Source organism: Diadema antillarum, unplaced genomic scaffold, assembly GCF_040938485.1.
Source record: "Diadema antillarum isolate AM-2024a unplaced genomic scaffold, OU_Dant_1.0 seq00001076_RagTag, whole genome shotgun sequence".
Classification (NCBI taxonomy): Eukaryota; Metazoa; Echinodermata; class Echinoidea; order Diadematoida; family Diadematidae; genus Diadema; species Diadema antillarum.
The window spans coordinates 237,350-250,696 of record NW_027271899.1 but is presented as its reverse complement, the minus strand read 5'-3'; the positions used below and the strand labels follow the sequence as shown (position 1 = coordinate 250,696).

The window sequence follows — 13,347 nt, the reverse complement described above, 5'->3', positions numbered from 1 at the left end:
CAAACAAGCCTACAAGAAATATGGTATTTAAAGATGAATGGTAACATCACTACTTTCTCGTCAATATTAAGAATATTCTGTCACGGCAATACCAGAAAGTGGTCATGTAGGATTAGACTGTGTTTAACATTCTCAGATTCATAGGTGAAAGAAAATATGATTAGACTATGTTTAATGTTCTCTGCTTCGTATAGTATGCGAAAGGAAATGCACTTGCAGTATTTGAAGATAGCCCAAATCTTTGATGTTTCCAATTAAAGTGGTAGTCGTAAAAATATCAAGTAAAAGGACACAAACAAACAGTAAGACCTGCAGTTTCCATAGTCACTCATAGAGGTTTCCCTTTGAGTACATAGCCAAGTTTGTCATCCTGACAGCAACTCTGGGTCGTAGATTGCATCCCATGCCTTCTGTAAATATGCTTTGGTGTCAACATCATCAGTCACCCAGTCACTAAACGCCAGTTTATTTGACCACTAGCCTGCTTCATTATTGCTGAAGCCAAGGATAAATTTTAAATCTTAGAAAAATTATACTGATATGGCTTATTATGTTCTCAACCATGGTTAAGATTGCAGGGTAAAAAAACTACCCCAAAAATTAAAGAAAAATAAAAGAAATGTAATTCAATTTTTTTTTTTAATAGCACAATATCATCCATCCATAGAATACTCATCCCATGTATTTTTTTTAAATCTTCTTAATTTTCTTAATTTTCATATGGTGATAAAGGGTAACCTCTATCCTGGTTCCGCAGTCCGTATTGGTGTATGAGTAATGCGGGATAGGGAAACACATTTCTAGTGATGGTATTTGAAATAGGAATTGAGAGGAAGGGGTTAGATTGGGGGAGAGGAAAGGGGCTATATTGGGGGAGGAAGGGGATTGATTGGGGAGAAGGAGGGGGAACTGGAGAAGGAAAAAGGGGCGGGAGGGGGGGGGGAAGGAGACCTTCACAAGAGGACATTCCATGAAAAAGAGGGACATGGGGACATTCTTAACCCACTTAGGATGAGCTGACTTTGCTACAACACGCATTTCCTATAGACACCTGCCCGAGTATACTCGGAACTCGTCATTAAGGGATTAAAGGGCAAAACTTATTAGATTAATGTACCTTGCCTCACAATGAGCTTAATTGTTTATTCTATATCAGCCTTTCCTCTGAGAGTGGTTACAGAAAGCATGGTTTGAGTCACATGGTGTGTCGTGTGATCAGATACATGACTTCTCTATGTTCATGCCAACATACTGGTATGTCTGGAATGTATAAGATATCACCAGAAGGGAATAGATATAGCCTTATGTACAAGGACTTTAGAATGATAACATCCAGACCACAGAAGGCCACTAGGATGTTATGCATTCTTTTCTCATGAATTATATATAATTTGTTTAATATTATTATTAATTGCTTTCTCACCTGAATCAAAGTAGTTTTTAATCTCCATAATGGCCATATTTTCAGATTTGAATCAACAGTACCACTTGTGAATGAGAAGCATGAACACATACTGAGAAAGAGTTCAAAAGCATTGGGATCCATGCTACTTAATATACTCATGAAGTAATGGAGGCCTTCATTGTATGTTGAATAAGTCTTGACCAGACCCACCTAAGTAAATTTCATGGGGAATTTCTCATACCCCTTTCAGTAACTCATGCATTTTTGGCCAGCTCCTGGCCCGAGCTAATTTTGCCTGTGCCAAGCAGTAAAAATTGCGTTCAGTTACTATAGCAGAGCTGCGCTACTTTTACAATGACCCATTCACGAACTTGGCCATGTATGGGATAACTACCATGGTAACTGAACACGCGCTCCAGCGTAGGGCTTGGCCAGGTAAACGTAACCCTTGACTGTGCAAGGAATTTTGGCCCAAGCCTGGCGCTGCTGTCGTTCATAAACTCTTCGATGGGTACCAGGCCCGAGCCTGGCCCACCCTGGTGCTAGCTTCAGCGGGGCCAAAATAGCCCGCTCCTGGCGCGGGCTACTTTGGCCCGACCCATTCATAAATTCAAAATTTTACAACTTATGTAGCTGGGGCCTGGCCTGGCCCAAGCCAGAGGAGCTACTGAAAGGGGTATTAGTGTGGATTCTCCAAAGTTTCTCAGGGAGTGAGTCACCATCATGTGACCCGGTTACCTTGACATCCAGACTTCATTTTCCTCCAGGTCCCAGATATAGAGAACCCTAGTGTCATATGAAATTTGTCTCATACTGAGAGTCTATATAGGTACCAAGCTGCGAAAAACATACACTCTATGTCACACTCAAAGTCTTCCCATGGAACACTCAAAATATTCCTGCAATCAATTCTACCAATATGGATGCAAAAATTCAATGCAAATAGATAACATTTCACATAAGTTATCTGAATAGGCCTTTGTAGGTAGTTGCATTACTGCTCCTTATGAAAATGAAAAAGATTGTTGAAAAGAAGAACTTTTATCAGTCCCAAACATCATCTTCCACTTCCATCCTGAGTTTGATCATTGCCAGTTGGGATGTAGAAAGCCTGTACACAGAGATCAGCACAGAGAGGAGAGAGAGCTCAGGGGATTCATATGCATTATCAATTTGGGATCATATTGCAAAAATCTATTTTATTTGCCAACATTCACATATGACCCCTCAAGAAAAAAAGAAAAGAAAAGATCACTTGGCTGCAAGCAATGTTAATTTTGGATGGTGTGAATGGGACTTATATGTAGTAGGATTTTAAAAAAGAATAGTAAAAAAGACAGGACAAGAGAGGAAGGGGAATAGAGGGAGAGAGGGTTTGTGAACTTGATAAGAATGTTGTTGACCTGAGCATTAGCAAAGTCCCATGCACAGAACCAGGGGTAAGATTAGTGAAGGGAAGGTTTGCGCCTCAACCAGTCACCTCCCGTCCCCCTTCCTCTTTACGTTAAGGAAGCAGGGAGGACCTAGATTTGAACATTAAAGGGTTTGTGTTACAGTGTGTTGGAAATATTTGTTCATGTGATTTAAGTATCAAAGTTACCGTCACCCTGATGTTACTGTTCTGTTACTACTGATCAACTGCTGATTTACTTTATGATCCACAATGGAAATTCTTGATACACTGGACATATATTACAACAAATATACACTGGTGTATGAACATAAAATTGTGAGCTCCTAAGGCAGCAAAGTTTCTGTACTTGGCTGTGAAAGATTATCACAAAGAACAGACAAAAAACCTGGCAATCAAGGACTACAGTAGTGACATCATTCATGGTTATTTTCATCTGTGAGAGTTCATTAGACTTGTCATCTAGGGAATGATGGCAGGGGAGCTAGTCCCATGCCATTTGTTTTGGAGTTTGTCCAATTGTAGCAGACATGGGAGGTCATTGTTGCAAATAATGTGTGGTAAGATCACCCTCACCTCAACCATGTTTAATCATTCATGCTTGTCAAGTAAGACAGACCTGGTTAGGGGATTGTAGACCAAATATAAGATTCTACTTGTTGATTTTGTCATGTTTCCCACCATTTTTGCACTACTTATTAATTAACTTCATAACAGATATGTATGCTGTTAACCATAGTAATGATTTTTTTTCTCTCAGTCACTTTGGTGATATACTGTTAGAAACTGTGGGTGGGATAGCACATATTGTTTGATGTCAGTCAGACAAGTCTACACAACTTGTACTACTGTGTGGTGAAGAGGAAAATATTGTTTATTTAGACACATGTATCTCTAGACAGGTTGTGCACAAACATCCTTGAACACTGCAAAACCTTGTTGATTGACTACACATTTTTTAGCAAGGTATAGTTTAGCTATGAGTCATCCAGTTCAGTTCTGGGTGAAAAAAACTGTTTTCTGTACCCAATTGTCCTGACAGTGTGTACAAAGAGTAGGAGTGATTTGGCAAAAACTGCTACAACTTCCTGTCATCCTTTTAAGCTAGGTTCCTGTGTAAATTTTGAGGGAAATTATCAATGAATGAAAGTAAAGAGCTGAAGCAAATTGTAGGCAAGTTTTTTTAGCAGGTCAGACTGTTCCATGTGAGTGTGATAGCCATCAAAATGTGCAACCCAAATAACAGTGCAGACAAGGGAATACAGTGTGGGAGTTTTCATCCACTTTGGTGTGTGGATGTGTCACGAGGATATCTAAAAATTCGCCTGTTCATTACTAAGACAACAGCCCCGCTGCAGATAAGCATCAGGTCTGTTCAGAGAATGTTCCCATCCTGTTTATGTACGCTGGGCAAGGTGTGTCATTGTTCAGGGCTTGCATGTAAAATATCAACCATTCGCCACACTTGATGGTGGCATGATCTCTACTCCAAAACCATCTGTTTTGTGTGTTTGTTTGTTTGTTTTTTGAAAAAGATGTACAATGTAGGATATGATTTGTGCATTATTTGTTGAAGAGACTTTCTGGATGACTTTACAGTTCTTCGGATTCTCTTTCTAGATGTTTACTCCGCGCACCAGATGTTTGATTCTTGGAAGTGGATGTTAAGTTTATTCTGATTGTGAATCTGTCACCTTACTATCCATGTTCACACTGTCTAAAATTAATATGGTCTCTCTAAATCAAAGCAAGCAACATATGATTTTTGTGGAGGTGCCATGCTGTCATAGAGATCTCAGTGTATTTTGACACGGATGATTTTATTTTTTGTAACATCTTCATTGGCAAGAAAAGTGGTTTGTTGTTTTTTTCCAACTCTGTCAAGCAATTGTGTTAAAATGCAGAATTTACCATCAATCTCTGTGCTATAGGCATTGTTAAAATATGGATATTTATCAACTTGTTGCAACTGATTAACAAATTACCCTGCATCGACGAAAAGACGTAAGCTCGATGAAGAATTTCATGAATTTGTCAACTTGTGTTGATCAGACATAACCCCTGTTTCCCTAGGCGAACAGCATACAGACTTACATCCCACAAAGAACCCACATCAGCACCCAACCACTGTCATAGGATTGTGACAGGCACAAGCTCAGTCTACTTCCTGGGCCTTTTCCTCTAATGCCAGGATTTTTCACTGTATTTCTTACTCATTTATTTTCTTTTCATATAAAGAGACTTTTGCCAGGAATTCCTGTTCTAAATTGCATTCTAATTTTGGTGTGATGCCTGGTTGTATGTTTCTGAAAACTGAGTTGCTGTGGGTTTTTTTTTCCAGTTCAGGTGAATTAAATTGAATAAAGAGTGTACCACCTTGTTCAGCTGACAGGTTATTTGATTGAATCCAGCCTGCAAGGCCTCCTTCAAACTTTTTATTATTATTATTATTATCATTAAGGTTTTGAGGGGTCACTGGATTAGATAGCTTTCAGGACTCCAAGGGGCCACCATCCAGGACATTTCCTTGATTGGAGCGATACTTTTTTTCCTTTTTTTTGCCATGGAATTTTCTGTTTCTCTCTATTACCCCTGTGCCATGTTGGAAAGACTTCAGGCATTAGACCAGAGAATGTTGAGTGATAGCGTCAAGTGTATGTAACACAGCATGATCATGACAATGCAAAAAAACTCACATTTGCAATCTCATGCTTGGCAAAACAACATTTTACTGTTCAATATTCAACGGAATTTCAACTTGGAACTGTGAAGTTACTCTGCATGCTGTGTTCGGGATTTACCGGTCAACAGACTTCTTTTTTTTTCTCTCTCACATAACTGTTTGTTCAGAAATAAGTGAAACTACCCAACAAAGATCCATTGTACATTTGCTTTCAGTGACAATGACATTGTTGCTATTAAAACATTGTGCACATATTGTGCCAGTGGCCAACTTGATATATTGGCAGGTTGGTAATTACTGTTTACAACCCCCATACGTACATGGGCTAAGCAGCAAACAATGTTGCATATTCAAGTGGAGCAGTATGCCGACAAAATTAACAGCACATTGGAATAATGCCTCTAGTAACACAAATGCACTGGATATATTTCCAAATTGTGACATTACTTATTTTTCTATAAAAAAGGGAATAATACTTATATGATACTTCTCATTCATCACAGTGGTTCTTGATCATGAATTCTACCACTTGCAAAATTTTCTGACAAGTCTCAATTTGTGATGTATATGGCGCATGCTAAACATTGTTGATGTTGTTGCATTTGTCTGTGAATGATTGCATGTGAAAATAGAAATCATGACACTGAGTTTTCCTGAAAATGCAACATTTCTAGCAATGTTGACGTCTCTTTTTCATTTCTGATTCGCAGATTGAACAAAGGGTCAACAAAGTTCTTTCAGTCCCGATCGTCCCTGGAGAAGACGACGGCCAAGCTGGTGTCCAGACGGAAAACGTGTGACCGCCGGTCGGCCCACATGAGAAATGAGTACTTACTGTGTGTGGCTGCGGCCAACGCGCACCGAAAACGGCTGTTCGAAACGGACGTACCGTACGTTATGGAGGTGAGCTTTGATCCATTCGTGCTATCTTCCAAGCTGTCTGTGCTGTAAATGAGCCTAGATCTAGGCATGCTTTATACTGAATTAGATATGAAGTCTTGTGCCCCTTGTGGGGCCATATATCTGATAAGTAATCTCCTCTAATCCAATAAATAGGCCAGGAAACTGGTAACCTTCTTCTTATTTACAGCATGAATCTCAATGAAGCTGCCGGGAATGAGAAATGACAGCTTTCCAGAACATCTTAGAGGTTTATTCATTCCATGCCGTGAGTAATCTCAGAAAAACAGACATGTTGAGGTGTTTCATGATAGACATGTTATTACTGATGGATGAGAAGTGAAGAAATTGGCGATAGGTATGTCAGGAGGAAAAAAAGACTTGGCCTTTAAATAGGTGGATGATAAGATTTTAGCCATTTCAGCTCTTCCCATAAAAATGGGACACGTTACCCCTCCACATCAGGTGCAGCAGGTTGCCAAGGGCTTTATTATCCTCTTCTTCAAGGAGACTTGATTTCAGTCAGGAGCTCTTCAACTCAAATTGCAAGTTAATATATCACATGGTTTGCAGACAGCATCTGCGCACATTTCATTGAATGGTTAATAATAAACTGACAAGTGTACACCTCAGAGACTCTAGGCGGTATTCGTGACCCGTGTGAGAGAAGAAACCATCAACCTGTCGATGAGGGGTTGTAGCAACCAATTAACACCAATTTAGTGGCTCAAGTATAGAGGCGTATCATGTCTTATCAGTTGTCACTTTTTTTTCTTAATTGGAATAATCTCATTAATTTGTCTGGCGTACACAGCGTTGGACAACTGGCAGTGCGTTCCAGTGGAATGACACATATCGTGTGATCTGAAGTGAGCTTCACTGTGCGACAAGTGAACGCTGATTTCGAGCGTATGTCACCAAAACGGAAGTGTCATCCCTCACCTGAGTGGATTATCATATCAAAGTCTTAGCTAGCCACATGTTGTAGACTTCCGTTGCGCAGCCAAAGCCAAATACCCATGAGAGACCGGACTTTTGCATGACTGCATTGCAAGAAAATACTTATCCTCCAGAAACAGATGGACAAGTAGGCAGCAATGTCTTTTTCATCAAGCTGGAAAATTTCAGGCCTTAGTTTTGCATAGAATATGTGTATACCTGAAACTTCTTTTTACAAATGTCTTCCTCTTCCCATTCTTCTTGAAGTAAATCAGGCAAAGAAAGAAGCTTCTTTAAATCCTATTAACTTCCTCTTTTTTTGAGGAAGTAGAAGAAAAACTGTCATTTTCCAATCACACGCCATCTTTGTAAACCGGTCTCCCTGTTGTCATGGTTACAGGTCATGTGGCTGGGGGAAGTGATTACTTTGCATCTTCTTTGTTTGCCTTTCAATGAGATTACTTAAATTACCCTCTGTTGTTGTACAATTTGTAGCTCTCAGTAGAGGTCAGGGAAACTGAAGCAAGAACATTACATCTCTGACCATTTGAAAAATCATGTAATGTCAAGATATGGCTTATACGCAGCATGTGTAAACATTATTCATGATTTTACTCATGCATAGATAATCAGTAGGCCCTATACTGACAAAGGGCCAATGCTCCATATCATAGGTTTTCTGAAGGAACACAGTACAGAATGCCCATGCCAGCAATGGGGTCAGGGTAATACTTCACTGTGTGAAAAATTATTAATTTGTCAGTTCTGTTATTACATATAGAAACATGTAATGTATAAATTTAATAATAATAATAATGGAAATAATAATGATAATAATAATAATAATAATAATAATAATAATGATAATAACAATAACAATAATAATAATAGTAATGATAATAATAATAATAATAAGGAGAAGAAGAACAATAATATATTACATTTGTAATGCCCTTAATACAGTGTTAATACAGTTAATAAATATACAGGCATATATGTGCTGCTTATTATGGATTATCTTTCCCTAAAAACAAAGGTAGGACTTCTCATATATTAGTCATATTCCTTCATTCTATTTCCCTTGGATAGTCATATTCCTTCATTCTATTTCCCTTGGATAGTCATATTCCTTCATTCTGTTTCCCTTCAATAGGCCATCGAAGACTCTTTACTTTTACCTTCAAGCCTCCCAACCTCCTTAGCAGGGTGCATGGTTATTTTTAACTGCTGGTTTGTGTATGATTAGTGCAGCGAACCTCAACTTAGCATTATAAGTGTGTATTTTTGGTATCACTCCATCACCGATGATCAGACCCATAGCTCTGCTGTAAGTCTGTCTTTGTCGACGATGGGCATTAAAGTGGGAGCCCTGTTTCTCAGTGTGATTGAAGATCTCATCAAACAGGAATGTAGCTCATTGTGACTAAACTTTATGACTTATAGAAATCATGCCAAGCTTTGTGATTCATCGTTGCTGCTAGAATCTAACACAAAGACAGACATTGACTTGTTTACGATGTTGATGTCATACTTACGTTAATTTTCATTGCTAATTGTCAATTGTCAATTTGTCACATGTATGTTGTTTGATATCAGATATCATACACCAATAAATGAAAATTCAGAGAACTACGTGATTGCTCATCAAAACTTTCAATGACTTGTGAACACTCTCCACTTGATATGTACAAAGGGCGTATGGGTCACAGATTTCAACTTTCACAACTGCTCGTAGTCATCTGATGAAATTTACAATTCTGAAGTGCTTTGTAGGAGCAGTTGTCCCAGGTATTAGTTTGAGGCCTGCTGTGGCATTCAAATCCTTTTCAAGTCATATGATAATCCTCATGTAGATAGCTCCCAGTGTGGAAAAGGTCAGGATTTGTTCCAGTGAACTTGATAAAACTGTTATGAGAATCATGGTATAATGGAAGAGGGATGTACAAAAATATGAAATCAAATATTGATCATTTACAATATTTCGGATGGAGATGATAGCTGATGCAAAAGAGATGTTTGCCTGGATCAATGTCTTGTCTTGTTTGATGATTATTCAATACATTTAGAATTTCTCTGCTCTATCACCTCATAGTTCTGTATGTCACGGGATTTATTTTTGTATTTCTGGTTTTCTGAAGCTTTCCAGGCTTCTACTATCTTTGTTGTTGTTTTTTGTTCATGTCTTTGTGATGTGTATGATGCTTTCTGTTTTGTTTTGTTTTGTTTTTTAATCATTTGGTGAAGCTGTGAAATTTTTGGTTAACCTGGTACCCTGGAAGGCCCTATTTTAGAGATGATATATATTTTTGATCAGCTATTATCCCAGAGTTTGCCTCTTTTGCCTTATACCTCCCTCTACTGAGTCATTCTTTTCAATTACGTGATGGTTCCACCCGATTGCTTCTACTCTTCTTTTATTTTAAGCATCTAGTAGTATTGTAGGTCAATTTAAGTCAGTCTTCACACTAAACCGGTTTTTGTTTAAATTTTGTTTGAGTGTGTCGGTGGAATAATCTGCCATTTGCAGATGAAAAAAAAACCCAGCATTAGTGCTTCAAAATAGTTCTAAAATGTAAGTTAGAGCTAGAAACAACCACTGTCAAAATTTGAATCTGTATAATCAATGTTAAGTGTTGTTAAAAACACAAAATGTGAACAATAGTTATAATAAAAATGTTTCTGGATTAAACCGTCTACAGTTACGGTTTATTAAGAAAAACACTGATATCTCCTCGTATTTTAGGCTTTATTGTAAACATTTTGTATGGTAGGATGTTTTATGATACAACAGACCTACACATACGCATCAAATGTAATATCTTGAAATTTTTTGAAATCTCTACTCCCAAAGGTAAACTGGACCTTTAACCTGTTGAAGACTAGTCCTGAGTATACTCGCGGGCAGGTGTCTATGGGAAATGCGTGTTATAGCAAATTTAGTTTGTCCTGAAGACTAGTCCCGAGTATACTCGGGCAGGTGTCAATGGGAAATGCATGTTACAGCAAAATCAGTTCATCCTCAATGGGTTAAGTACATGTAGATTGTAATTTAGCCTTGGTGAAAACTTTTTTCTCTTTCATTCCATGTTTTACCGATATCATAAAGTAATCTATCAAATGACATCAAGTTTCAGACTTAATGATTTTAAATTTAAACACTGAGAGGAGCAACTTAGTTCCTTGAACAGCTTTCAAAATATGGTAATCACAATATCACTGTACTGTGTGGCCAAGTAGTGCGTCACACGCAGGTGTCTACTCCAAAAAAACAAAAAAAAAAGGAAATGTAAAAGTCAGTAGAAATCAAGAGCTTCTCATGTCTTCTTTGTACAATGTTTCTTCCTCAATTTTCACAAAATGTATTCAATTGAATAAAGTCGTTTGTTTTAGATGTGCGGTAGAGTTTAACAGGACTTGACCTTTGATTTAGTTGGGATTGACTACATACTCATTGCTTTAGTGATGTGCAATAATGAAAATGAAAGTGAACAGAAACTTTAACATATACACATTTTTCAACATTGCCTAGATTTTCTGTTTGAAGGAATATCTTGATGCCATTAGCTTTGTTTGAATCCTAGACATCATGTGTCAAAACTGAAATGAATCAAAATCATAATAGAATTTCTTTGTGTTTTAGCAAACAATCAAAGAGTTAATATCGTTGGTGGGGTGACAAAACCTTGTATCTCAAAAATGTCAAATGTTCAGGAGAGCTAAAAAACATGGCTGCCATAACATGTAAGTCAATGGAAACAGCCAACTTTATTTATCATTTGTGACCTTATTTTTGCAGATGGGCATGTAAGGATTGGGAATTACATAGTAATGGTTCCTAGCTTCAATATAATGAAGAAAACTCATTTTCACCAAATATTGAGATACGAGGTTTTGTCACCCCACCAACGATATGCATTTTTCATATTCACAAATTTCCATTAACATTATGCCCATTGCATGTCTCAAAGCTGTACCATTTTCCTTGGACTAAAAAAAGCTAATCTGATACACTTTTGTCTCTTCAAAAAAAGATCCAACACAAATCTTGAGTGGATGAATAAACATTTTACAAAATAGCCAAATATTCACGCATATATGTGAACATTTGTATTAATCACTAATACCATCTCAATAAGTGAATGGCTTGCTGCAGATTTGTGTAGAATAGAATCTATCAATGAACTCACAAAGAAAGAGCCACTTAAGGGTCCAGTTTACATTTGGGAGCAGTGATTTTTAAAATGTTCAAGATATCACATTTCATGCATATAAATGTGTAGGTCTGTTGTATCACAAAACATCCTACCATATAGAATTTTAAATGCAATGAAGCCTAAAATATAAGGAGTTATCAGTATTTTTCTCATTAAACCATAACTATAGACAGTTTAGTCTGGAAACATTTTTATCATAACTATTATTCACATTTTGTGTATTTAACAGTACTTAACATTGATTATGTGGATTAAAATTTTTACAGTGGTTATTTCTATCCCAGCTCACATTTTAGAAATATTTTTGAGCACTGATCCTGGGTTTTTGTTACTTCTGCAAATGGTAAATTATGCCTTTAATAAGCGAAAGAAAAAGCTTTCCCTGTGGGCTCCATTTACACAATTAAAGGAAAGAGTCAATACTGGCAAAATGCTTGTTTAGATACTGTAAGCAAGTCTTGGAGGAACCATGAGACTGAAACCTAGAAAAATTTAGTTAATGTTTCACCACTTCATTCAAGTACTACCCTTTTGTATAATGTAGACCATTTCCAGGACGAAAGCAGGAATCCTATGAATTTCATTAGATACTGTAAACTAGCACTTGAAACTGCAATGTACACACTGAGTGACTATTACTTTTGTTATAATAAAGTTGAACAAAAGTCCCATTAACACTACAGTGATTCATTGTCTCTTTGTGGCACAAATTACACTATGAATAAACAGCCAGATTATATTATGCTCATTGTGAAACCGCTGTCTAAATATGCGACTTGAATAGATTCTGCATCGCTCTGATAATGATAATGATACTAATACAACCATATTAAGATAGTACATATCACTTAATAACAAGTGGGTGGATACAGATTCACATTGAATTCTCATCTTAAAGGGATCATATAGTTTTGGTTGAGACCTAGTTTCAGGTTTCTAACATTTTTGGTGAGATAATAACAGACCTCTTATGAAATATGAAAGAGCATGTAATTTTATGAGGAATTCAACGTTTGTTTGATGAAAATTGGTTTGAAAATGGCTGAGATATCCAAAAAAAGAGCGATTCTAATAAAGTGTGGGACCCACACTTTATTAAGATTGCTTTGTTTTACTTTGTTTTTGGATGTTTCAGTCATTCCAAACCCGATTTTCATCAAATAAACTTTGAATTCCTCTTAAAATGGTATGCTTTGTACTATATCATAAGTGTTTTCTTGGTATCTCGCAAAAAGTTAAAAGCCCAATTCTCATCTCCACCAATACTGTACCATCCCTTTAAGCAGCAAAAGCCTTTCTAAGTAGACAGTTTTTCACAGCTTTTTTAAACACATTATACCTATCTGCACAGGGAACAATTTTTGAGCTCAAATTTGATTAGTAATTTCAGCTGATGAACAATATTTCAAATGATATCCTGTACCTTTCTATGGAAGAAAACTGCTACACAAAAGTTAGTTTGTGTAGCAGTGGCGTAAAAATGCATAGCAAATTGTGATGCGATACCAGGAAAATTATTCCCTGCTGCAGTTATTGTAGTCAGACAAGTTGTGCCATAGTTCTGCCAAGATTGCATGAAATGAATGTGACCCATAAGACTTTGTATTAATCTTTGAGAAATTTAAGATGTAATATGTCAGAAATAAGATGTAGTTATGATATAAGGTAATTAAGATATAACTAAGATTATAAGGTACAAAACATCCCCAGTTACTCCCAGTGGTGCTTCATATGACTCGTTGTGCCCAATACCAACCACTTGAAGAGTGTCTGTTAATCTTCAGCACTGCTCCCC

At 37.1% G+C, this 13,347-nt stretch overlaps 1 protein-coding gene across 1 annotated transcript in view; it reads left to right on the top strand.

Moving 5' to 3' along the window:
- The window catches only part of LOC139743393 (uncharacterized), a 75,085-nt gene that overhangs the window by 32,298 nt on the left and 29,440 nt on the right, over window positions 1-13,347 (top strand). Inside the window, exon 7 of the mRNA XM_071653878.1 lies at window positions 6,210-6,402. Within this exon, the coding sequence (XP_071509979.1) occupies window positions 6,210-6,402 (193 nt within the window). The remainder of the gene's footprint in view (window positions 1-6,209; window positions 6,403-13,347) is intronic.